We start from the raw sequence: 27,348 nt of genomic DNA, 5'->3' as shown, positions 1-27,348 counted from the left end.
AGCTGGCTCCCAGGCCCCACCTTTCAAGAGGAAGCTGGACTTTTCTGCTGCTATTATTAGACCACAGCAATCACCAGGTGAGTCATGAGATGTCATGAAGGAATTATCTGGTGATATCCAATGCATTCACTGATTGCATATGTCAGCATATAGAATTCATAGTATATAAGTTTTTGAACAGGCAAAAAGAAGAGACTAGAGCAGAGTGATGATTCTTCCATCAAAAAACAAATGGAACCAGAAGAGGACAAGTCTCTAGATTTGCTCCTATTTGAGTTTCAAGGCTCAGAGTAACTTCCATATATACCACAGTATTTTCAACATGGAGTTCACAATGAGCTCTGTACTGGAGCATCATAAAGATTTTCTTTCAGACTATTGGGATACCTTCAAAGAATTGACAGAGGCAGGAAGAATTGTGGAAGGAGAAAAGGTTTTTGTGCATATAAATCATATTGTCTCCAATGACAGGCTAAGGTACCATGTGAACAAAAGATTTGACAGCCTACCTGATCAATATAAATTCAACTGTACTTTGCACACCAGAAAGTGCAGAGTGCTTGAGGAAACCATGGCATTTCTTATGTACATTGTCTTCAGTCAAGAGTCTTTGGATGAATAAGGGCAGGAGATTGAAGAAGAAGACACATCTGAAGCAGAGGAAAAGGAGGACGTTTCTTTGGTCACAGAAATGGCAGAGCAAGAAGAAGATATCAACCTTTAAGATGAGGGGCTGCAAGTGGCTTCTCTTGACCTTGTTCAACTGAGGACAAAAACTCTGAGGGGAGCAGAGCCAGTTGAAGATTTTGATGTTCAGAGCGGCAACTATGCAGTGCCCATGCTTCCAGGTGTCTTGATTGGTGGAAAAGATTATGTTTTCCTCCATGATATAGAGTGTATGTTCAATTTGAGGGAGGACTATGCCATTTCCCTTATTGCCCAGGCTTCAAGGCTTGACAAGGAGGTTGGCATAGAGGATGACCATTCACTACTGGCTTTGGAAACAATTTTTGATCCTGTAGAGGCCCTTACATTTTGTTTCAAAGAGGCTGAAAAGTTCCAAGAGCCAGATGAAGCTGCCTTCTAACTCACACAGGAAGCTATGAATCTCTCAGCACTATACACAGAAAAGCCTAAAGAAGAGGCTGGACAAGAGGAGAGAGGGATAAATCTTTGGAAAGATGAACTGCTTGTTGCTGATGAAAATGAGAAGGTACTTCAAATCAAATACTTTGACTTCTGCTTAACTTTGTTTTTGTAGGTTGAGTATTGTCTCACTCCAATCTTTTGATATGTGGCAGCTACGAATTGAGGATGACACATTCCTCCAGAGATCAAGTGGAAGCAGGTCGGTTGGGTTTCGCAAAATGTCAGGCCTAGCTCATTATATTCATGATCTAGGCAGTGCCAAGATCTTGATTTACCATAGGCAGTTGAGCAACAATGGAGAAGCCATTGTTTACTTCTTAAAATGTTTGTCCAAGGCTTTAGGTAGACATGTTCTTTCATGGCAAAAGGAAAAGATCATTTTGATAGAGAGATTGTCTGCCATAGATATATTTGGGGATTATGTGAATAAGCAGGCCTCTAGGGTCGCTTACTTTTTGTCTTACACTTCTTATGCATTAGCATGTGGTGTTAAGGAGCCCAAATGTCTGGAGGGCTATGGAAAACACCAGCTCATATGGTTTCAAGAGCCACCCATGATTGCATCAGGCCACACAGTCCAAGAAGAGGAACAGGTGGAGACAGCTGAAGAAAAGGATACCCCTCCCAGACAAGCAATAGAGGCAAGCATTGATAAACAGACAGTCGACATCAAGCCAATAAAGAAGAAAAAGACTCCAATCAAGATCAAAAAGAGAGTTTCGATCGGCAGGCCCTGAGAGAAATAGGATTTAGTCATCAAATATAGCACAAACATTATATTAAATTTGAACTGATTTGTACAAAGTCTTTGATATGGTAAGATCTTGTATAAATGAACAATAAGTTGAAGATATAATGATTTGTACATTTACATAGAGTGGTGTCGTTAAATATTAAACAAACAATATATTGAAATTGTGAACAAATTGTATTAAGTTTAGATCATATGTTTCACAAAAGAAATACTTTTCATGCATAACACCAAGAGTCACTTTTTCCACAAAAAAAATTTCTATTGAATGAGTTTGAAAACATGTGGACATAACACCAATAAGTTACAAATGAGTCCTATTCATGTTTACTTGTTCATTTATGGTTTCTAAATATCTTCGATTCCCTCCATTGTCTGTGTCTCTCTGCTGCAATTGAATTGTCTAGAGCTTGTCTTCGTCTTTGCTTTTGGGCTAGAAGAAAAGCAAGCTTGATTTTGGAGCTAGCAACTTTTCTTTTAGCATGCAGCCTCTGTAGTATGCCTCGGTAAAACCATTGGAAGACTTCCTTCAGACTATTTGCCTTTTGACTCCCTCCATAGTGTTGTGTGTGTCTGAAAAATGCATTACGTGCCATGTAGTGAGACTTCTGCATGCCTTGGGTAGACCAAATTGCTGGGCATCCATACTTTTTGACAAAATAGGGAAGGTGGTTGTATATGATATGCTGTAAGACATAAGAATGCATAGTAAGTAATAAAAAAAAGAGGATCACACTTAAGTAAAAGAAAAAGACAGAACCTTACCATGTAGTGAGTTATATTGCAGGCTGTCCACGCGTCTTTCATTAACTTCCCAAAATGTTTAATTGCCTCCTCAAAGTTCTTGTAATCACTCTTTGTCCATGTTACTTTGTCACAGAACATGAAGAGTTGATCAAGAGACCTCCACACCTCTGCCTTCCTATTTCGTGCTTCCCCATCTGCCTCATGATCTTTCACAGCATTATGGACTTGCTTCCACAATCCATAATTAATCTTTGAAACTGTTCTACCTTGCCTTACTTGCTTACTGTGTTTGGGTCGAGACAAGAATCTTCTTGCCTTAACACCACCAATAGAGGGCTTGATTGGTATCTCCTTGTCATTGGTAGACTTTTTAAAATCCTTTGTGATTTGAACATCTCCTCCATGCAGACCTATATCGGATAACACTTTTTCCAATGCTTGAAGAGCATCCTTTCTATTTTTTTCGGGACAAAGTTTCCAAGCAAATCCAATATATAAAAATACCAATTTCTCAATAATTTGACATAGACCATGCAATGTGCAGATGTGAACATTACATAGTGGAATGTCCAGAATGGCCTTGAAGTCAGGGTCAACTTTATCTCTATTAGGTGCTCTCTTCCACCATTTTGAATCCGTTACTTGAGTTGATTCTTTGCAGTAAAGACAAGGAGACTTTGAGTTGCCTCCTTTACTAATGTTATACATGCACTGAAGTGTTTTAAGATCCTCGGCCATGTGCCACTCTACTTGAAAATCACCTTTTCCTGCAACATGGAGATTCTCGCCTTACACTTGTCTTTTGATTATTCTTGGTATTTCCATGTGGTGAAACACCCAATCTAGTGTTTCATGGTCTTCGGTCTTCACCTGCCAGATTATAGAAAACAAAAGTATTACTATAATAGATTTGAAAACAATGACCAAAATCAAGTATAAAACAAAAAATGATCATACCTGGAATGAGTCTAACCACCATATGTGTTTCTCTGACTGCACACTAAAATACTTCGAACTCGCTTCAGTCAATGATGTATCAATTGCTCCATTCATCAATGTAATAGTAACTCTTTCCATTTTCTTTTCCTTTACAACCTCACACTCATCCAGTTTGATAACAAATTTCAAAATGCCTTTGCACTCCTCAAATGTTATTCCATAAAACTCGACCATTATTTTTTGAAGTTGTTGTAGATCTACAAATATATTGTTCCAAGGATCATACACAGTGGTTCCTTTAACACCATGAAATATTTCTTCAATATGGATATATTGCCCAATAAATTCATCTCTACTTTCATTCAAATGACCTCTTATCCTCCATACGGTTGCTGGATTTGGCAGTAAAACTCGTTTAATCCTTTGATCTTTCAAAGTTGAGGATGTCGCATGGAAAATCGAACTATATCCCTTCCTGCTAACTCCAATAACATCAAGAGCCTCTTGGATTATAGTGCCATCAACTTGATTATTGGATACAAAGTCCTCTACAACATTGCGTTTGACTGTTTTGTATTTTTTTTCCTCAATCAAACCTTTTGCTACACCGCAAGAAAGCAATCCTTTCATTTGTTTAACAGGAAGAAGGTTCGGGTCCATATTTTCTTTTGCAGGCTCCAATAATTTCCTGTAGTAACAACACAATATGCCTATATCATTCAGCACCTCCATTCTTGTTTTGCGACAATCGACGAAATAGATATAGTTTGGAAGAGAGCCTTTTTGAGTATACAAAATGATAAATTTCAATCTAACCTTGCTTCCTGAATTCGTCGCTTGCATCCACTAGTCCCAGCCTTCAAATTTGCAATGTTTTTAACCTTCCTACTACGTAGTCTGTCTCCAAGCACGGTTCTCTTCTTTCTTGCTCTTGTCAACTCTTTTTTACTCTTTGAATGCTCCTCAATTTCATTCTGCAAGTGCTGCTCCAATTTTGCACGAATGGCTATCTCCTGCATCTTGGCCCCCTTTTCTTGTAGGTACATCATTTTATACGTTCCCGCAAATGCAGACTGCGCTGAAATATAACCAAGAAGTCCATTTTGTCCATCGCCGGCAAACCTCAGTAATGTGGTGGGATTGACAAATGGAGGTGTAGAGTTTTTTATTTCACATTTTGGATATATGCTTCCATCGCACCATAAGTCAATATGTTGAAGCCCCTCTCTTCTCATATTTTCCCGCTGTTGAGCATTCAGCACCGTATCCTTTCGTCTTTTTTGTGCTGGAGCATATTGTTCTTCTAAGTCGATGTGAAGATGGTGTAATCGCTTCTTCTGAGATAGTGACTCACTAGTATCGGCCATTTTTTGTGCTTCTGAGGTTGCGAAGTTTGTTTTTCAATCTCATAGTCATTTTGTAACATGAATCGTGGAAGTGTGGCAGTATCCATGTGAATATTTTGAAAACTTGCAATCACCAAGTTCAGTGATGGATTCTTTATGAAAGGCCTGCACACGTCGGCAAAAGAGACGCGGAATCTTTGGTAAACAAAAAAAAATCTAAGGAGATATTTAATGCAAAATCGTGTTAGTCAGACAAAAGATTATCTTATTCCTTTTTGAATTGACAGTTTTGTAGTCCTTACTGACAGTTCTGAGCCACATTTCCGTATTTTACTATTTTTGAGGTCTTTTAGGAGAGAAATAAATAAATAAATAGTGAATTTCTTACAGGGCCCCAAAATGAGTTCCCTTTTTCCCTAATGTCACAACAAGCATCGTACTTGTGCCTTTCCTTGCCTTTGACTAGCTCGATACGGGAATTTTGCTATGTTAACATGAGCCCTCTTGAAGAACGAACACTACTACTGAAATGTTGCTTCCAACTAGAGAAAATGGACCCCCTTAGCACCAACATTTTTTTTGCAGACATCATAGGAAAATATTAAAAAAGACCCAATGCCTTGCATGACATTTGCTTAGCAGAGTTCGCTGCATCATACACGACATAGGGCCATGCTATTAAAAAATGCAAATGATTGAAGGTCATTCAATTCAACAACTACAGCAAAAATAGGGACATTGAGAACCACTACAGAGAACTTTGTTTGTTATACCTCCCGTTCATGCACGACGAGCACGTCGTAAGTGAATCATTTCCAACATGGCGTGATATTTTCGCAAGTGAGAAGGAAACAATAGACAAGAGTTTCAAAAGGTTCAACGTAAGTATAATGCCACCTGCCAATCACAACGTAACAACAAACTCGTTGTCCACGGCAACAGGTGACAATCTTCCAGCCACTACACGTGAGTTTGACTTAAACATAGAACTTCATCCCGGGGTGAAACCAGCACTGCAACAAATTACAACAAAGTTCACTTTCATTTCAATGCCAAACGAAGACTACTACCAAGAGCTTCGCAAATTGAACACCAAGCAGCGCTTACTCTTAGACGACATAATGCTGAAGAAAAGGTCAAACCCCAATGAACCACTCTCTCTGTTCTTATCAGAAAATGCTGGAACGGGGAAAACTTTCACCCTGCTGCTCTTAGTGCAAGCATTGCAACGTCACTACACTTGCAAATTTTTCACTGATGTTAATTTGCTAAGAGTTTTGCTATATGCATACACTGGGAAAGCAGCGTACAACATAGGGGGCACAACAATACATGTAGCCCTGCATTTGCCTTTGCTTGCTTCCATGTACTGAGCCTTTCGACAAAGAAACTCGAGATGCTGTCCCAATTGTACGAAAACGTTCAGCTAATAGTGTTCGATGAGGTCTCCTTGATAGGCCAAAACACATTTGTTGTAGTTGACATGCGCATGCGTGAAATAAAACACAACTACTTGGAGCCATTCGGAGGCATTGACGTACTACTATGTGGAGACGTTTGCCAGGTAAGCCCAACGAAAGATAACTGGATATTCTCTTCTAAGCCTTCAATGCTAGCCGCAACTCCTTCGACATGGAAAGAGAAAGCCATGTACTACGAGCTTGACATGCCAATGTGGCAACAACATGGCAATTTCCTCGACCAGTTGAACCGGTTGTGCGTAGGCTCGCACACACCTACTGACATTGCTCTAATCAACAAGATGTGTTGCCAACAACCTCCCAACAAACTCGACACACCACATCTTTTCTACACAAACGCAGTGAAGGACGCTCACAACCGAGACGTTTTCATGGCCTTGCCAATGAAGCCGTGCATCGAAGTGAGAGACATCAGGCACAAGACATGCAACAAAACAGTGCAAATGCCACCTGATCCGAAAATGACTGGAGGACTACACAAAGAACTACTCCTCAAACCTGGCATGATCATCAAAAGGTGTGCTGGGAACCTTGACATACCAGATAGTCTAGTGAACGGTGCCAATGCAGTCTTCAGATCTGCAACACAAGAAATAGATCCTCATGTTGCTTGGATTGAATTCACAAACCCTGTTGTAGGCAAGCGCACACGATTGAAGTACCACTTCCTCTTTAAAGATGAAACTCCTAGGTCGTGGACGCCCATCCTTCAAATTTCACACGAATTCCAAATTGGAAAAAATCACCTCAATACTGTGTGCAGGTACCAGTTCCCAATCCAGGCAGCTGTTGCTCGAATAATCCATCGTGCGCAAGGGCTCACAATGGAATGTCTTGCGTTCGACCCATCAGGCATAAAAACGCATGGGTTGTTGTACACAACACTATCCCGTGTCCGGGACCCTGGAAATCTATACATTTTACAACCTTTGCAAGAGAAAAACGTCAAGGTTGACAGCTCGTCCTCGATGAGCTATAGTGATGACATGAAACACGCATGTGGCATTCTCGCCAAGTCAACTTCAATTGCAATGGAAACGCAAAACAAGCCTCCAATCGCTGAACACAAGGTCATTTGCATCGCACAATGTAGACATTTTGTTGTCGCCAAGCATCATGGCCGCATCGATCTTGTGCCTGCAAGAACTTCACATAAAAGAAGGGAGCAAAGCCACAATCAAGTGGTTCAACCAAGTACATGGCGAAGGAACACTTGGAATTGGTACTTTCTACAAGGACAACTGCACACTACTGCAAAGAATTAGCTTCAGCAGCGGAGGGGTTGAGTGTCTGAGTGTTGACAACATTTAGCATCGTAAATTCTAGCACCATCGCGGTCATCAATGTGTACAATTCACCCGCCGTCGTGCGAACAACAAAACTCATTGACGCACTGAAATACTTAATCGACCGTGCTACATCAAACACTGACACGTACATAGCAGGTGACTTCAACATTTGCTACACAAAGGCAAGCCATGCAGTGCAAACTCTAAAACAATTCATCACAATGAACAACATGGAACAACTAATCACACAACCAATGACAATGTACGGCTCCACCTTGGATCACATATGGGTGAGTAGAAAACCTAACAAACGTACACACGGCTGTAATTACGCCTACTGGTCGAACCACTCGATCGTTTACAGCGTACTCACGCTCGATGAATGACTTCAAAAGAGAAACAAAACCACTCCCTCAAGGCAGGCCTCTTGAATGTAATTCACCTTGTCAACAAAGTGTGTACACATAGTCCACACAAACACAATAAAAATTTATTTAAGTAATTACCCAAAAGTATCGTGGTTCTCTAAGCGATTCTTGTATGACTACAATCATTTTAGTCACAACTTTGGTATTCCCAATGGCAATTTAACTTCTTATTATATGACTATTTTGACGCTCACAAAGACCCTTACTGACAATGCTCTAGTGTTAAGCAATAAAGAGGATGATGCCATAATTCATATGTGCATGAATGCATGACCCTTCCCATAGGTGCTTAACTTCTTATTATATGAGTATAGTGAGGTTCACAATGACTCTTATGCTCTATTGTTAAGCAATAAAGAGGATGATGCACCCCCTCGGCACACATGCACACACGCACGCACGCAATACACTCACGCATGATTGTGCGCACATAGATGACACACAAAAGACAAAGGGGAATGAGCATGACTTTAAAACATCAAGGCTTGCCAACGTTAGCATGTGAACCCACTAGATAAGCCTACAAAGTATTGGAAAAAGAAAGCTACCACAAAGAGAAAGCAAGGTATGGTATGGAGCCCGTGGTCCCTCGGGATGTCCTAGGATGGGGCTCATCAGCATAAGATTTTTAAATTTAATAAATTCTTAGAAACATACACAAGGGGTTTTTTAATTAATAAAAAGTAAAAATTCTAACTTCTTCAATATAAAAGGAAAATAGACAGTACTTAAATAAGGTTTTATATATTGCCCCTTAGATGGACATTTTATGCAAGTGTTTCTAGTGGTGGAGGCCTAGGGGGCAATTCGCTAGAGAGAGGGAGATTCAAATAAATGTCCGATCTCTGTTGGTGGGAGAGCATTTGCAATATAAGGGAAAGGGTGTACTTGAGAGTCATTGTCCGCTCTTGTTTACAAAAAACTGGGGTTTAATAAAGTGTGAAGTGATTTTGACGCCAAAAAGGGGAAAATTTTTTTTGAATAAGGTTTGGTGCCATCCAAGTTATATATTTTGAGGGGGGGAAAAACCAGCAAATGTATGGGGAGAAATATGTACTCAAATAGTTTGTTTTGAATATGTTGGGAAAAATAGTTTTTTTAGGCAGCTGCCACGTGGAATGCCACGTGGGAGCGATCATCACACTTTTTCCGGCGATGCAAAGAGAGAGTGCGCATTTGTGAAGAGATGTAGATGATGGCCGTGCTTCCAAAATAGCACTTCTTGACCTAATTTTTGGTTTCTGCACAATCAATCCGGAGCTCTTTCTGCTTCGATTTCCTGGTTTGAAGCTTCTCCTCTCATTTCTGGCCTTTTAGCTCATTTTGCTTTCATATTCAGGAAATCGCGATTGCAGATTGTTGTTGTTTTCGTGAGAATTTGATCGCTTCCTACATTGCCACCCTACAACATTGAAATCCTGCTCGCCAATCGCCTAACGCCGTCTACGTTATGCGACAATAACATTAGACTTTACTCAATTCTTTTGCAAAAGGCGTTGGCTTTCATCGGGCTCAGCTTATGCGCAATCCTCTTTGAGTCCCTTTTACACAAACAGCTCACTCGGTTTTTTCGATCTCTCACATGACGTGAATTCTGGCTATATTGGTGCGTTATTTGAGCATTGTATTTATCGTCTTGCTGTCTCGTTTCGAAAGTATACAGTAGAGTTCTATAGCTTTCGATTTGGATGTGTTGTGATCAGGCTTGGTATGGTTCGACGGACAGATCTTTTGAAAAAGGGCGAACAACGTAAGTCCGGGATTACAATGGCCCGCAAGCTGGGAAATCCGACCCACAGAGAATAGTATCCGTAGCTCCATCGTCAGCGATCCAATCAAAACGCTCTTTTTCGTTTGATTGTGCGGCTCATGATCGTATCTCGGATTTTTATGGCATGGAATGTATTCAAATGGTGCAGAGGACTGAGAGCGGTGGGCTCTTTGATGATACTCGCGGTCCTTGCTATTGTGGCAATCTCTTATTATGCAGTTGTAATTTCAATTTACGGTCCACAACTTTTGAAAGGAGGCACTAGTGTGGCTGTTGCACTTCCGGTTTTGGTCATTTTCCATGCCCTGGTAAGGGATTTTTTTTTCTCTCTCTTTTCCAGAACCCTGTGTTTATCAAATTTGTGGTTTAGTTGGTTATCATGTTTCTTTGCAAGCGGTTTGCTTCTCCTCTCAGATCTTTGCTGGGAACCATGCAGTTGGTCATGCTTCTATGGTGTTATTTTATGGTGGTATTTACGGACCCTGGTCGTGTTCCACAAAGTTGGAGGCCTGTGACTGATGAAGAAGACACAGAGGCACAAAATGTGCCCTTGTCATCTCCAAGTGGGACGGCTGTCAACTTGGAGGGAGCAAGTGCGAATGGAACATCACAAATTTCCAGTGTCCGTTATTGCAGAAAATGTACACATTTCAAACCACCCCGATGCCATCATTGCTCTGTGTGTGAGTATTTTCACTCGTCTCCTACTCTTTTTCTTTGCTTTATTATGTAGGGTCATCTTGTATGTGTGCACGTATTTGCATATAGGAGAAAAGCTAAAAGAGAAACAAGTGTGTGTCGAAGTAGGGTCAAGCACATGAACAAGAGAAGAAACAAGGAAGAGACGGTGAACACAAGTGCGTGATTGTATCGCCTAGGTGTTAAAGCTCACCCTCACCGGAACATGAAATGATTACATGATGGTCTACATTATAGCCTCTAAAATTAGTGTCCAAGCTCACACACTAGCCTTATTTATGGAACCCTACCTACGTTTAGTTTTGAAAAAGAAGACAAGCTTCTTTCATCACTGTCCTGGTCTTTCCAACATATTGACCAACATGAGCATCGACACCATTGGCATGATGGGTAGTGCATCCCATATCACTTTGCAAATATATCTGAAATAGTGACAACTAATTCTTGCTTGCAACGTCTCTTTCACGTGAGAGTGGACCTATAAAGACCAAATATTGTGCAGTGTTGTGATGGGCATCCACAGCACTGGACACCTGTCAGCCACCCAACAGGCTAGAGTGGCCATGGGAGCAGCTGTACAGCTTGTCATGTCAGCATGGAGCCATGCAGCAGCAAACAGACTAGATCTCACTACCGTACAGCCACAGGGAAGAATAACAGACATATCCGGAGTGTCGACAGAAACTCAGTACTGTACAAATGGATGCTCAAGTATGTGTGGATGTGTGGATTTGTATTTGTGAGAGCATATGTTTATACTATGGTCTACACCCACTGTCGGGCGCTGATGACGTCAGTGGGGATGTCATAGTAGCTAGACCCTGCTATGCGTGATGGAGTTTATGGCTTTCAACTTACGAGTCATGAGATTGAAACTCCACTATGTTGTGTTTTTAGAGGATGAGTTTGGGCATGTTCCTGGACTCATCTAGATATATGTATGTCTTCCTCATCGAAGAGGGCTTGTCTAAGACTATGCTAAGGCTGTGAAGCTATCCATGGCTGAGGCTATGCTGAAGAGGCTGTGCGGCTCTTGTAGATGATTATGGTGTCCAAACAAGATAGTGACCTTCTTTCCTGCTACATTTCTAACCACATGAGAACTTCTCGAAGTGATTGTCCCCATTCTGCTGTATTGTTGCCACCAGTGAGATTGTTTGCTGCTGAGGAGGTGGCAGATCCTCATGGAAGGGAAGAACTACGTTTAGGATGCAAATGGGGGCAGTGTCTCTTGTCGTGGCCACACACATGGTAATGATAATGTAGATGCTCTATTTCCTGCCTTCGCTTCTCCTCTAACAGGAGGGCCTTGATCCGAGGGTCGTGGAAGTGTGAGTGGAAGCATTGCCTCTCTAGCCTGGCCAGGGAGGCATATCCTCTGCTCAGACGGCCCTGCATTGCCGGTCTCATCGTAAATAGGGCCAGAAAAGAAAACACCTAAGTATGTGTAAGATGAGACAATCTCAACGGATGATCCACCAAAGGTGAACTGCTATCTATGCATAGCTGCCCGAGATGTATTGAAGATCGTGACCTTGGTCACACCATGGTTGACCTTCAAATCATGTGACTTGCAAAAGGATTGTAATGCATCTAAGCGACAGAGAGGGGGGGGAGGGCTTGTTAAGATGGTTTAAGTATTGAACAATTAAGGAGTAAGAAGCGCAACATGGGACTCAATTGTGTGTGTGTGTGAGAGAGAGAGAGAGAGAGAGAGCGAGAGAGGCTTCATGGGCTTATGAGACAAAGCACAATCAAAGAGTGACTCATACAAGCCCAGTGGGCTGAGGCAAAGGGCTCGCTAAGGCCCTTTGCTGAGTGCTATGCTAATAATCTAAAAAACTCAAATAGTCAAAACTAGCGCTCAAAAAATACAATATCCGGGTGCCATGGTGACTTTTGGGTGGGATGTGAAGATGTCTCCTATCTATGTCTGTTGAGTGGTCTCTTGCTCTTGCATGGGGCATGGTCTCCGTAATCTTTGTATGCGGTGGGCCATATCAAGATTGACACTGCAGCTCCGGCGGTCCCCTCTAAAGAGTGCTGAAATGGGCTGCACCTCCATCATGTGTGCTCTTGTCACTCTTTGCATCGTCTAGTGTCTCTGCGTCTCTGGTTTAATAGCTCTGCGTTCTCTCTTCCTTTGATCCACTCTGCTCTCATGTACACTATCTCCTCCTCCTCTACTCCACTATGCTGACTCGAATGCATAGAAATCTGACATGTTGCAGTGTCCGATCTATCTCTGTCTCTTATGGCGTTGTCACCTCCTATGGTCCGATCTGCCGCATCTCCATCAGATGGAGGCCAACACAAGACTGATCATGAAAGTGGATCAGCCAAGACGGTGGACGAAAACCCTGCCCCGCTTGAAAGCATCAGTTGTACCGTCCTCAAATCTCATAGTTTATTGTGCCAGGTTGAAACCAGCCTCAAGGCTAACAAGAGGGTGGTAGAACACTAACCAAACAAAAGCCTTCACAATAAAATACTCAGCAAACACTCCACAGATAGAAAGGGGGAGCTAGAGTGCTTTTGCTCAAACACAAAGACACAGACTGGCCCCAAAGCCTTGGCGCCCATTTCGGTATTCTTTATTAATTGAAGAGTGCCACAAAGAGATTACACAGTGAGTACCAACTCACACCATTCAACGCTCTTTATCTGACTCATAGGCATTAATATCATAGCACATTAGCCTTGCGGGGCTCTGCTATCAAACCCATGTGACCAAAGGCATCCATACTCAGTGCAAACACCTGCATTTTAACATGGGAGCCGTTATTTACAGCCCAAGCAAGGCCACGCACTCCCCCAACAGTTACAAGTGTTCACTGATCCGCTGGGATACCCAAACAATGGGTGAAAGCATCATTGAGCTACCTCGGTATCTGCAAGCAAGCTTACATTGTGTTCACCCTGCCAAGCAAGTTTCTTGAAAAACACAGCCCACTTTGCCAGCCAGACCCCCCAAGCATAACCTCTGTGTGCATTTTTCTTACCCAGCATACACTATGCTGATCATTGCTTTGCTCACTCGGAACTCCTAGGTAGTTGGCATTTAACACTGCCCAACCATGAGTACACAACGTGAAGCAAAGCCAACCTTTCACCCTTGTGCCCGCAAGCTGCCCAAGAGAAGGACTGGCGGTACAATCATCCGTACACGTGCAGGTATGTCCACCATACAACCTCCCGTACATTCACGTACACTTACCATACATCCATGTACAGCTGCATGTACAGCCAACTTGTAAGCTGTCCATACACCACTAGTTTGCCCCCGTACAACACTAGTAAGTTGTCCCGTCTGTATAGGCGCCTGTAGTGATCCCATACGGACTGTCCGTACAGCCCGTACATATGCAGCAGCTACCATTAATGCTCCGTGCGGAACTACCAGCTCCCTTCTCTTATTTCCGTCTGTGCCTACCTCCATGAGGACTCCCTTTTATGTAATCAGCCCCCGTGCCATCCTTCTGCGTTGAATTTCTCCCCAAGGCCTTCCTTGGCCTTCCTTTCCAAAGGGGGCTGCATGGGCTTGCCACGTGGCAGCCCATACCTTGGGTTGCCCCCCAAGGGCTTCATTTGCCTCTAGGTCCCTTCTGGTCTGTTTTCTGGGCCAACCTTTGGCCTATATAAGGCCCCATATGCAGGGCCTTTTGGGCTGCTGCTGGTTGCTGCTGATGTGCTGTAGATGCCTCCGCATAGGCCTGGCGCAATCCTCCACGCAGGTTGCTGTACCCTCAGCCCTTTTCCCCTACAGTCTCCTGCCCCCTTGTCCCCGCCAATCGGGGGCTCACAGGTGGGGCAGTGACATTTCTAACACGAAGAGTGTCAGTGAGAGTGGGCATCCTTACTTCAGTCCGATCGTGTTCTCAATCCAATGTAACAGGCCTCCACGGGCGCGTACTCTCTCTCTGACTGACTCATATAAGCTCATCACCCCCCAAGATCGTGTCTACTGGGATCTACATCTCTTAGTCTCTCCTGTCTGAAAAGCGATATTCGAACTGTCGGATAAAATTCAGAGCCTTGTCGCTTACCCCAAATTTACCATCAAAACTGGTAAATTTACCCCGACGGTTCCAGGATAGAAACAGCCCCAATTTCAGAAGCCGAGGGGTTTCTTCAAGCCCTATAAAGGGAAGTCAAAGTTTACTCCAGAACAGACCTTCCGAAAGGAGGGTAAGTGTTTCCATTGTGGAAAACAAGGGTATATGGCTGCCTAGTGCCCCGAAAAGCCTCCGGGTTTTTAGGGAGCAGAAAACGCCAAGAGAACCACCAAAGCCCACGGCGGGAGGAATCCCAGATATGCTGGGAAGAACATAGAACGAGAAGATTGAGAGCTTTGCCTCGCTTGGGGTAAAGTAAGAGACCAGAATGCGTTGATCCTTTTTGATCCAGGAGCTACAGACAATTTTATTTCGGAAGATCTAGCTCTGAGGCTAGGAATTAAGACCGAAGAATTGGGATCTAGATGCGGAGCATGTTTTGAAAGGGGATCCAGTCAAAGTCACTCCTTTGATTGGAAAGATCAGAATTCATGTACATGATTATGTGGACTACGAGGAGTTTTATGTTTCACCCCTCAAGCATTATGATGCTATCTTGGGTATGCCGTGGCTCTACAAAAAAGAGGTGCACATTGATATCAAAGCAAGAACCCTCAGTTTCAAGCACCGGGATAGAGAAAGAGACAATTCCAATTGTATCCAATATTTCCATTTCTAAAGTAATAAAATCTGCAATTTCTGCATATATGGTTTTTGTCAAAGAGAGAGAGGATGAACCTCACGCGGAGGTAAGTCCTGTGGATAAAGAAAAATTTCAGTTTCTAGAAACTTTCAAAGATTGCTTTTCAGGTTCTCTTCTGGGAGAGCTTCCTCCAGAGCGGCCATAAGATCATGTCATAGAACTCCTTTCAGGTAGTGCGCCTGCGAACCGCCGCCCACCTTATCGAGCGAGCGCAGCTTAGACAGAGGAAATCATGGCTCAGGTACAAGATTTGCTCTCTAAAGGACTTGTTAGGCCCAATTCCTCACCCCTTTCTGTTCTCCTGTGCTCTTGGTCCAAAAGAAGGATGGCTCCTACCGTATGTGTGGATTGTATGTGTGGATTACAGAGCTCTTAACAAGATGACAGTCAAGAACAGATTTCCAATCTCACGCATAGATGATATTTTGGACAGATTAAAAGGGGCCTCGATTTTCAGCCACATTGACTTGAAGAGTGGGTACCACCAGATAAGGATTCATTCTCAAGATGTGCATAAGACAGCTTTCCGGACCACTTTTGGGCTTTATTTGGTGATGCCCTTTGGGTTAACCAATGCCCCAGCCTTTTTTAATTGTATGATGGACCGGGTTTTCAGACCTTACAGGCACTTCACATGAACTTTCTTTGATGACATCCTAGTCTTTTCAAAGCAGAGGAAGAACATAAAAAGCATCTGGCCACCGTGTTCCAAGAACTCAGAAATCATAAGCTCTACATCAACGCTAAAAAGAGTGAATTCTTCCTGGATGAGGTTCAGTATCTGGGACACATAATTTCCAAAGGAAGGGATTCGGATGGATCCAGCCAAGATAAAAGCTATTCAAGAATGGCCAGAACTCACCTCGGTACACGAAGTACGCAGTTTTCTTGGGCTTTGCTCCTACTATAGACGCTTTATCAGACACTTTGCTGATATAGCAGCCCCCTTGCATGATTTGACCAAGAAATCGGTAGTCTTCAGGTGGGGAGAACGGTAAAGGACAGCCTTCAACACTCTCAACGAAAAGTTAACAACCGAGCCAATTCTTATTGTTCCAAATCTGCACAAACAGTTCGATGTGGACTGCAATGCATGTGGAGAGTGTGTGGGAGCTGTCCTCCACCGAGAAGGACAAGTCATAGCCTATGAAAGCAAGAGGCTGCGTGATGCAGAGAGATATTTGGGAGTTTATGAAAAAGAGATGCTAGTGGTTATCCATGCCTTAGCTATTTGGAAGCACTATCTTATTGGAGCTGATTTTATAGTCAAGACAGACCATCAGAGCCTCATGTATTTCTTGACGCAGACCAAGATCTCCAAAAAGTAGATGAAATGGGCAAATTTCTTGTCCATGTTTCACTTTCAGAGTGTCTACACTCCAAGAGCTCGGAACAGAGTAGCAGATGCCTTATCCAGAAGGCCCAAAGTGAATAATGTTACCATAGCATATCACCAGGATCTAGAGGCTATGAAAGAACTATATTTACAGGATCCAGATTTTGGAGAAGTTACGAGGAACATCTTGCAGGGGGAATCATCCAGCCAATATTCTTTGAAGGATGGTTTTCTCATGAAAGATGATCATTTGGGTGTGACCCAAGATATGAGAGTAAAGTTTTGGAAGAATGTCATGCCCCTCGTTATGCAGGACATTGAGGTATTTTGTCTACCACTCAGGCTATTGAGAGATATTTCTTTTGGCCAAGGATGCGGAGGGACATACATAAGTTCATAAGTGAATACCTCATGTGCCAAAAAGCGAAGTATGACAAGTACAAGACTCCAGGACTCCTTATGCCATTGTGTTGGAATATGGAAGCAAGAACTAGAAACTAGAAATGAAATAATAAGATTGAAAGACAAGAAATACCTTGAGAAGAGTGTAGACAAGACACAAGCTAGACAGAAAGATTGCAATGATGTGACCCATGAATATATGGGCCAAAGTACAAGACATAAAGCAAGAGTGCTTATGGGATAATTGTAGAGGTGCCACATGGCACACACTCAAGACACACAGACTAGACTAGACTTAGACAAATGTAGACTAGGAAATAGTACACTTAGTGTGCACTTATCTCCAACACCCTCCTTAAGTGGACACTAGGAGTAAGACAGAAAGACACGACTAGAAGACGGACATAAAGACTGATAGACTGAGAGACAAGATAGAAGACATGACAGACAAAGATCCTGAGGCACCCCTCCTCAAGTGATATCCTCATATGGGTCCACAAGGGTAGGGACGAGATGGATCTAAAACAAAACATAGTCAGATTGAAAGACAGATAGATTGATAAGACTAGATAGATAGAAGACTGACTGTAGTCAAACAGAAAGACCAAGACACTAGAACCCCTTGACCTACATCATCGGTGGTCAAGGTGGTAGACAAGAAATAGAAGTAATTAGAAAGCCCACTTCTCATCATATGAGGAAGGAACAACAGGATCTGTTGATGGAGATGTTGCAGCAACATGGGCTGAGGTAGATGCAGGGGCTGATGTAGAGGGTTTGGAGTAGCAGTCCCTCTCCCAATGATTATCACGGCCACAAATGGTGCATGGATGAGCCTTGAAACAGTCCTTCTCCATATGATTAGTTTTGCCACAATGGGTGCAAGGCTTTCTTACCTTAGAACTTCCTTTCTTTGCTAAAAAAGCAGTGTCAGTTACCTTTCGTTGTTGAGTTCTTTCTTCCTCTTGGAGAGCATTGATGATACCCTCAAGAGAAGGATTATTGTGATACTTGAAGGTAGTGACAAGAGTAGCATAGGTGTCAGGTAAGCTTTTGAGAAGCACAGCAATAGCAATATCTTCGGAGATGGGAGACTTGACTGACGCAAGCTGAACCATAAGACTGCGAAGATAATTGACATGAGAGGCTATAGTAGCTCCTTCCTGCATATGTAGATCAAAGAATGAGATCATAAGTGCAATTTTAGAGTTTTTAGATCGGGGTCCAAAAAGGGTATCCAAAGTGATCCATGCTTGAGGAGCAGACTGTATGTTGGAGATGTGATGAATGTAATCATCTCCAAGGCCGAGCAATACGATAGCATAGGCTTTGCCGTTCTTGGCAGTGACAACTTGCTCAGTGTCGGGACCTTCGGGAGCAGCACGGTGAACAATGTTCCAAAGACCTTCTTTCATAAGATGGCACTTGATTTTTATTTGCCGAGTATGAAAGTTGGACCCATTGAATTTGTCGATAGATATGAGAGAATGAGAGGAAGATGCCATGTGGGAAGGTCTTACCTCTTGCTAGGATGCAAGGGCAATGTCTATTCCCTTACAATATTGCAGAAATAAATGAAAGGAGAGATCCAAGAAGCCGGTTCTCTCACCACTTTGTCAAGGCCATAGCAAATGACAGCCCATCGAAGCAGGAGGAACCAGCAAAAAAGAGAGACTGCTCAGCAAACTGAAAGAGGCAAAGCACAGTACCTTAATCCCAGGCAGAGGTAGAGGTGCAAAAAGGGGCGCAGTCCAGGAGGTCGAACAGATGGCGCAGATCTTCGTGAAGAAGGCGCAGATCTCGAACAGCAGCTGGAGAAGTGCGGCCTGTGTACAGACTCCGTATAGTCGTACGGACTGTACGGACAGCAGGTACGGATTTCGTACAGTCGTACGGACTGTACGGACACTCTCGTACGTTGATGCAGGTGCAGGAGCGGGAGCTGATGGGCGCAGATCTGGAGCTGAATTGCGCAGATCTGGCGCTCAGATCTAGCAGAGATGGTGTGCAGATCTGGAGCAGAACTGCGCAGATCTGGCGCGCAATGGCGTGCTGTGATGGCGGGGCAGAAAGAGGCGGGCAGATCTCGATAGCAGCGTGAAGAAGACGAGCACAAAATGGAGATGGCGACCAGTTGAGCGGAGCAAAAGTCTGATGTTACGCTCTAGCCGAGGTAGCATGACCTCGGAAGAATCAGTCGACATTTCCCTTATAGGATCTATCTCTGTAATATATGTGTTTGCGCTTCATGTAAATGATCGGGAGGGATTTAATGTCAAGGTCCTAGGTGAGGGCTGATAGCACCAGACTAGATAGATATGAGACCAAGGGCCTAGTGCTAAGATTGTGCCTAGGGGCAAGGAATTAAATGCATCCCAAGAGGGGTGAAATGTTGCATTAGGAAGGCCCTATATGGATGACATGTGGCATCTAGATCTATCTAGGGATTTGGGGTTTGCTAAGGCTAGAGAGAGAAGAGAAGGATTTGATTCACAAAAATTTCAACGTAGATCTCTGCCTCGCTTTGTGCCTTAGCATGATTTGGCTGGGAGGAGAATCATGGTGCTACTCCCGTGATCTGCAGCAGAGGTTAGTTTAGAGAAATCAGGTGACAATTGGTATCAGAGCGCAAGGCTTGGAATTAGAGAAGGGACGGACGATCTGCGACGAGAGGATTTCGAGCGGTGGTCATCCCGCAGTGCCACGAGGAAGCTAGATGAACGGGATGAGCAGGGTAATGTAAGCTCGAATTGCGGGACTGGACCGCCCTGGTGATTGATGATGTGCGGTTGAGTCCCTGACGGTATCGACGCCGATTGAGATGTGACGACGAAACTTTGGTTGGAATTGTAAGGCTGCGACGAAACGTTGGTGGAGCGCCAGTCGAAGGGCCTGCGAGATGACGTGGGGTTCCCGTAACGTTTTGATGGGCCTACGAATCGGCGGGGCGCTGGATTACCTCAACGGAAGGTTTATACGTGCCTTTAACGGATAGTATAGGGCGACTGCAGCAAAACCACAACGGGGGTGCCGTGACGACGGACACCTGGGGAGCTACGACAGCGTTTGGTGACGCAGTACAGACGAGGAGTGCAGAGTGATACGAGCGGTTGTCGAAGGACCAAAGCACAGACGTGAGATGCAAGGTGTTTTGTGGGTCTAACGGAGAATTTGATCGACGCTCGTTTTCAAATTTCTGCGTCTGTAATAAACAGTCCGTAGGTTGGCGTGGACAGCACAATCTGAAGGATACGCGACACCAGAGAAGTCTTATTACTCATGAGCAGGCAGTACGCAGAGGCTGCAGGATCCGGAGACACCGATTGGACGCAGAGGCGCAGGACTTAACCAGGGAGCTTTCTTTGATCTCCCTTAGCTTTGTGTTGTTTTTTTTTTTCTTCCTTAATTAGCTGGGTGACGCGCTACTTCCATAGAAAGGACAGCACGCATGAGGTTTCAGCGTGGCAGTAAGGACGGGTTATGCCTGTGTGGTTCAGTCTGAGTTAATCTGCAGGAATCTCCCTAGTATAGGGAAAAGCGGGATTTGGATATATGCCTGTGTCAAATGCGTAGTTAGTGTGCATGTCAGATTGCAGGTATTCCCTAGTATAGGGAATTATGTTCAGAGTATTAGTACACTGAATTGTGTCAGTTTGTGATTACAGTGTTCTAGGGGTGTTAAAAAAAAAAAAAAAAAAAACACACACAAGCCCCAAAACAAAACACCTACTGAACTAAATGGAAGCAGAAGAAGGGGCTTCCAGGAGGGACCCTGGTGAATCAGGAGTCCGGCCGACCCAGCAGGGATCGCGCCCAGTAGCTCACACTTTATCTGGCAGAATTGCATTGCTGGAGGATGCCTTGCAACAGTTGTTAGTGCAGCAATTACAAGCCAACGCAGGGCAATCTGAACTTAGGAGAGCGTTACAGAGTATGTCTGCCAGACCTTCTCGAGAAGAGAAGGGAAAGGCTCCAATGGAACTGGAGTCTAGTGTCCATATGGTCGAGCCTAGGAAGGCTAAAGTGCCAAATATTGCCAATTACAGACCGGAAAAGTATTCTGGTCGGATGAACGACCGTAGCTCTGATGTCATTGAGACCTGGTTACACAAATGGGACGAGGCGTTCGCCATTTGTGAGATCAGAAATGACATCAAAAAGATCCGCGAAGCCACCCACATGTTTAGTGAGGCAGCGGATCGGTGGTGGATTAAACAACAAAAAGATGGCATAGCATCCACTACCTGGGAGGGGTTTAAAAGAGAGTTCAGGAAACACTTCTTACCTCCTGACGAAGCATCCCGAGCTTGGGATCAATATAGGAACCTTCGTCAGAGAAATTTATCAGTGGCAGAATACACTGATAAGTTTCGCGAGAGTGTAATGAAGGTTGACGAACCCCTGCCTCAATCAATCCAAGTGAAAGATTTCATATTTGGATTGAATGATCGAATAAAAATGGAAGTTCGGGCTAAGTACGCGAACACGCTAGATGATGCAATAGCTATAGCCCTGAACTACGAGGATGCCAAGGGCAGCAAGCCAAGTGGGTTTGCACAGGTTGGAACCCAGTATGGGTATCCGAAGAAGTCTGGGTTTAAGAAGAAGTGGGCTAGTAGAGGGAGTGGTTCACAGCCGAGTGCTCAAGCCAAGCAGGCGAGACCGGCTGAAACTCCTAAGCCAAGTACCACCATTGGAGTGAAAAGGAAAGTAACTCCAATGGCAGCCCGGGCTTGGTCTAAATCTCCCTTGAACCCAGAACAGCGGGAAAAAGCGAGGAGAGAAGGCTTATGCTTTGGTTGCCTTCAACCTCATCAGTGGAGAGATTGTCCACGTAATAAAGATCGTCGGATGGCTGAGATGGTGATCTCAGAGTGTGACGTGGAGATGCAGGGAAGTCCCAGAGCGGAAGAGATGCAGATTCAGCTAGCGGGATCTTCTCAGAGGTTAGTACCTTGTTTGTTATGTGTGTCTGTTGCTAAGTTAGTGACGAGTGCACCTGATAACATCCTATCTAAGCCCGCAGCAACGGGGTATACAGCCTTCAATGATACGGAGTTAATCAAAATGAAAGGGCAAGTGGCCAGTCATGATGTCATTGTGTTGTTTGACTTGGCGTCAACTCACAATGTGATTAACTCCAAGCTCGTGAAGAGGCTGAAATTAAAGACAAGTCCATCTGACTATGCGTATACAGTCAGGATGGCAGATGGAAGTTCAACTTAAGTATGGGACCAAAGGGTTACCCAGTTGGAGCTTCGGATTCAGGACTATGCTGAGAAGCTTGATTTTGAAATGACCAAGCTTGCTCATGCGGATATAGCCCTAGGAATGGCGTGGCATTCTAGGAAGAATCCAGCCATTGATTGGAAAAAGCACGTATATCAATTCAAGATGAATGAAGTGCTTTATGTCTTGCGAGGTGAAAGAGATATACCTCAGGGACCGTTGGTTTCCGTGATGGAAATCAGAAAGGCTCAAGTAGAGTTTTTGTACCTTTGCACAGCATCGGTAGAGTCGGTGGATGATTCTTCGACTAGCACTGATGTTACGCAAAGTGGTGAGATGGCCAAGCTGGCTAATCTTATAACAGAGGAGTTCTCTGAATGTTTTAGGGATGAACTACCTTATGGGTTACCTCCAGAGCGGAAAGTTCAGCATAAGATTGAACTGATCCCGGGGGCAGAACCTGTAAATAGACCTCCCTATAGGATGAGTTTTGCTGAAGAGGCGGAGGTGCGTAGGCAACTGGAAGAATACCTCAAGTTGGGGCAGATTCAACCAAGTTTCTCACCTTTTGCTTCGCCTGTGATATTAAAGAGGAAAAAGGATGATACGTTTCGCCTCTGTATAGATTACAGAGCATTGAATAATATCACTGTTAAGGACAGGTATCCGATGTCTCGGATTGATGATTTGCTAGATGCACTACATGGAGCCGTGATTTTCAGCAAGATAGATCTTAAGTGTGGCTATCATCAAATCCGGATTAGAGCCGAGGATGTGCATAAAACCGCTTTCAGGAGCAGGTTTGGTCATTATGAGTTTTTGGTAATGCCCTTCGGACTTACCAATGCTCCAGCGACCTTCGTCATGCTTATGAACGATTTACTACGTCCGTATATCGGAAAGTTCGTAATACATTTCATAGACGATATCCTAATATTCAGTAAGAGTGTTACTGAACATCGTGAACACTTAAGGATAGTGTTCAGTACTTTGAGGAAAGCCAGTCTTTATGTGAATAAAAAGAAAACTATACTGTGTATGGTTAGGCTTGAGTATTTAGGGTTCATAATTACTCCACAGGGGGTAGAAATGGATCCGAAGAAAGTGGCTATGATACTAACTTGGCCAATCCCTCAGAGTCTGACCGCGTTGCGATCATTCTTGGGATTTGTCCAGTTTTATAGAAGGCCTATCAAAGGATATTCCGGAATAGTATCGCCGTTGACTGATCTGCTGACCTCAGATAAAGTACCTTTTGTTTGGGGACAGAATCAACAGGAAAGTTTTAACACCATAAAACAAGCTGTGGTCTCAGGACCGGTGTTAAAAATAGTTGATCCCCAGAAACCGTTGTTCCTAGAAACCGATGCAAGTGGCATTGCGGTAGGAGCAGTCCTCCTTCAAGAGGGAAGGCCAGTAGCCTTTGAAAGCAAGAAGCTTTCTCCCTCTCAAAGGAATTGGCCAACTCATGAATTGGAGTTGTATGCTGTTATCCATGCTTTGAAAACATGGAGGCATTATCTGTATGGTTCAGAGTTTTATGTGGATGTGGATCATGATACTCTGAAACATTTTTGTAAACAGCCTGACTTGAGGGGCCGCCAAGCTAGGTGGGCAGAGCTCATGCAGGAGTTTAATCTAACGATTCGGTACTGAAGAGGAAAAGACAATAAGGTGGCTGATGCGTTGTCTCGCATTATGCTTAACCTGAGTTTCACGGTATTAGAGAGTGCTCTAATGACCGAGATCAGAGAAACTCAAAAGGTGGACGAGTTTGTCCAAAGCTTATGGCCTAAGGCTCATGTGTTAAAACCCGGGGAAAATGAAAAGGATGACCTGGCATCCAGAAAAGGCCAAACTTATGCAAGATATACCATAAGGGATGGTATGCTAGTTAGAAATGGCAAGGTTGTAGTACCTGGTCAGAATGATCTCAGGCAGAGAGTCATTCGACAATGCCATGATAGCCCGTGTGCGGGACATCCAGGAGTCGAGAAGACATATGATCTCGTGAAGCGAGATTTCTTTTGGCCAAAGATGAAAAAGCATATTCATGAATATGTGACACGGTGTTTCTCGTGTCAGGTAAGTAAGGCCGAGCGGGTGAAGCCACCCGGACTTTTACAGCCCTTGGAAATACCACTAAGTAAGTGGGAGAGCATTTCCATGGACTTTATTGTAGGGCTACCTGCAACACAAGGAGGGTATAATTCTATCCTTGTGGTGGTTGATCGTCTAACCAAGATGGCTCACTTCATTCCGACTAGAGAGTCTATTAGTGCCCCACAAGTAGCGGATTTGTTTATTAGACATATATTTCGTCTGCATGGATTGCCTAGATCCATAGTGTCAGACAGAGATGTCAGGTTTACCGGTCACTTTTGGACAGCGGTATTTGAGACACTAAGGACTGAGTTGGGAATGAGTAGTGGGGATCATCCTGAGACGGATGGTCAGACGGAGAGAGTCAACCAGACTTTAGAGGATATGCTGAGGGCATATGTGTCATTGAGGCAACATACATGGGACAAGTGGTTGCCATTGTTGGAGTTTGCCTACAATGATAGGAAGCATTCATCTACTGGGTTCAGTCCGTTTGAACTGAACTATGGTTATAGACCAGCCAATCCGACTATAGTTGGAGTACCTCAGAAAGTGCCTAGTGCCGCGAACTTTGTAGTTCAGATGCGGGAGATGCTAGCACTTGCGAGAGCTAATATCCGCCAGGCTATGGATAGAGCCAAGGTGTATGCGGATGAAAATCGGTCTATAAGAGTATTTGAAGAAGGAGAAAAAGTTTTTCTCAGAATTCCTTCGCACTCGAAGTCGTTGACTTCAGGAGAGTGTGCTAAGTTATCACCTCGATACTGTGGGCCGTGGTTAATTCTAAAGAGAATAGGCAGTGTAGCCTATAAATTAGAATTGCCACAGGGGTGTAAGGTGCACCCGGTTTTTCATGTTTCACGTTTAAAGAAATTTTTACATACAGGTGACTCACTAATCGAAGGTGTGGTTTTGTTTCAGGAGATAGAGGATATTGCAAGGCGCAAACCAACAAGAATCCTGGACCGAGGAACAATGCAAATACGAAATCGGAAGATACCCACGGTGTTGGTTGCATGGCATGGTCAGCCTCTATCCGAAGCTACCTGGGAATCCGTATATCAGTTGCGGAGAGTGTTCCCAGACTTTATCATCGAGGACGCTGATGTCTGAAGAGGGAAGGAATGTTACGCTCTAGCCGAGGTAGCATGACCTCGGAAGAATCAGTCGACATTTCCCTTATAGGATCTATCTCTGTAATATATGTGTTTGCGCTTCATGTAAATGATCGGGAGGGATTTAATGTCAAGGTCCTAGGTGAGGGTTGATAGCACCAGACTAGATAGATCTGAGACCAAGGGCCTAGTGCTAAGATTGTGCCTAGGGGCAAGGAATTAAATGCATCCCAAGAGAGGGGTGAAATGTTGCATTAGGAAGGCCCTATATGGATGACATGTGGCATCTAGATCTATCTAGGGATTTGGGGTTTGCTAAGGCTAGAGAGAGAAGAGAAGGATTTGATTCACAAAAATTTCGACGTAGATCTCTGCCTCGCTTTGTGCCTTAGCATGATTTGGCTGGGAGGAGAATCATGGTGCTACTCCCGTGATCTGCAGCAGAGGTTAGTTTAGAGAAATCAGGTGACATCTGAGAAGAGGCGGCTATGGCTACAGCAGACTGAGGAGAGAGAAGAGGAATCTACATGGCTCTGATACCATGTTGGAATATGGAAGCAAGAACTAGAAACTAGAAATGAAATTATAAAATTGAAAGACAAGAAATACCTTGAGAAGAGTGTAGACAAGACACAAGCTAGACAGATAGATTGCAATGATGTGACCCATGAATATATGGGCCAAAGTACAAGACATAAAGCAAGAGTGCTTATGGGATAATTGTAGAGGTGCCACATGGCACACACTCAAGACACAAAGACTAGACTAGACTTAGACAAATGTAGACTAGGAAATAGTACACTTAGTGTGCACTTATCTCCAACACATTGCCCATACCTTCGGGACCATGGGAAAGTATTGCGATGGGCTTCATCTTTGATCTTCCTAGATCCAGATATGGGAATGATGGTATATGGACAATCATTGATAGATTCAATAAACAGGCCCATTTATTCCGGTAAGAAAGACCATAAAAGCAAATCATATGGTCAGGTTGTTTTTTGGCATAGATTTTCATACATCATGGTATGCCCAAGTCAATTGTTAGTGATTGAACCCCATGATGACTAGTTTATTTTGGCAAGCATTATTTGATAATATGGGGACAAAGTTGGATTTCTCATCTTCATTTCACCCTCAGTCAGACGGACAGAGTGAGATTGCCAATTCCACAGTATTGGACCTTCTCAAGTGTTATGCATTTGAGCAAAAGATTGAATGGGAAAGGTATCTTCGTCTTGTGGAATTTGTGGAATTTGCATATAATAATAATGTTCATAGTTCCACAGGAAAAGCTCCATTCAAAGTCATTTATGGAAAGGTGGTCTTGCCACCCATCCTCAGAACAAAGGACAAGATATTCGCAGCCGACCAGTATGTTTGAGATTTGGACACAGCTTTTCCGAAGTCCGGACAGCCATTTAAAGATCTCAACAGAAGCAAAAGAAGGCTGTAGATATACATAAAAGAGAGATGGATCTCCAAGAAGGAGACTGGGTATTGTTCAAGTTTGAGAAAGCACGACTCAGAAAGATGAAAGGACAGAGAAGGTATACCCAAAGCTATCTCCCAGATATTATGGGCCTTTCTGGGTTAGTGAGCCCATATATGAAGTTGCCTTTCGACTTGAGTTGCCCAAGACTTGGAAGATTCACAATGCTTTTCATGTGAGTCTTCTCAAGAAGTAGCAAGGACGAGAACCTACAGAACTAGCTCAAGAAGAGCCACTAGAGGTGGAAGAGATGGAGGAGATCCTCCAACCAGAACAGATTGTGTACCATACAAAGAAGAACGGACCAAGAGGT

At 43.7% G+C, this 27,348-nt stretch overlaps 1 protein-coding gene across 3 annotated transcripts in view; it reads left to right on the top strand.

Moving 5' to 3' along the window:
• Positions 1–9,240: 9,240 nt before the first annotated feature.
• The window catches only part of LOC147906121 (putative protein S-acyltransferase 14), a 63,415-nt gene continuing 45,307 nt past the window's right edge, over positions 9,241–27,348 (top strand). The window contains exons 1-4 of one of the 3 annotated variants that reach the window (XM_087383259.1): positions 9,241–9,412; positions 9,624–9,736; positions 9,834–10,209; positions 10,338–10,584. In XM_087383259.1, coding sequence (XP_087239385.1) covers positions 10,000–10,209; positions 10,338–10,584 — 457 coding nt within the window. In that variant the 5' untranslated portion in view covers positions 9,241–9,412; positions 9,624–9,736; positions 9,834–9,999. Of the gene's footprint in view, positions 9,737–9,833; positions 10,210–10,337; positions 10,585–27,348 lie in introns of all 3 variants that reach the window. The other 2 variants (XM_087383264.1, XM_087383256.1) reach the window with 2 other exon arrangements.

The sequence above is a fragment of the Dipteris shenzhenensis genome, chromosome 1, assembly GCF_047967505.1.
Source record: "Dipteris shenzhenensis isolate YYH24624 ecotype China chromosome 1, Dip_SZ_1.0, whole genome shotgun sequence".
Classification (NCBI taxonomy): Eukaryota; Viridiplantae; Streptophyta; class Polypodiopsida; order Gleicheniales; family Dipteridaceae; genus Dipteris; species Dipteris shenzhenensis.
The sequence above is the reverse complement of the archived record's forward strand: the minus strand, read 5'-3'. Positions and strand labels throughout refer to the sequence as shown.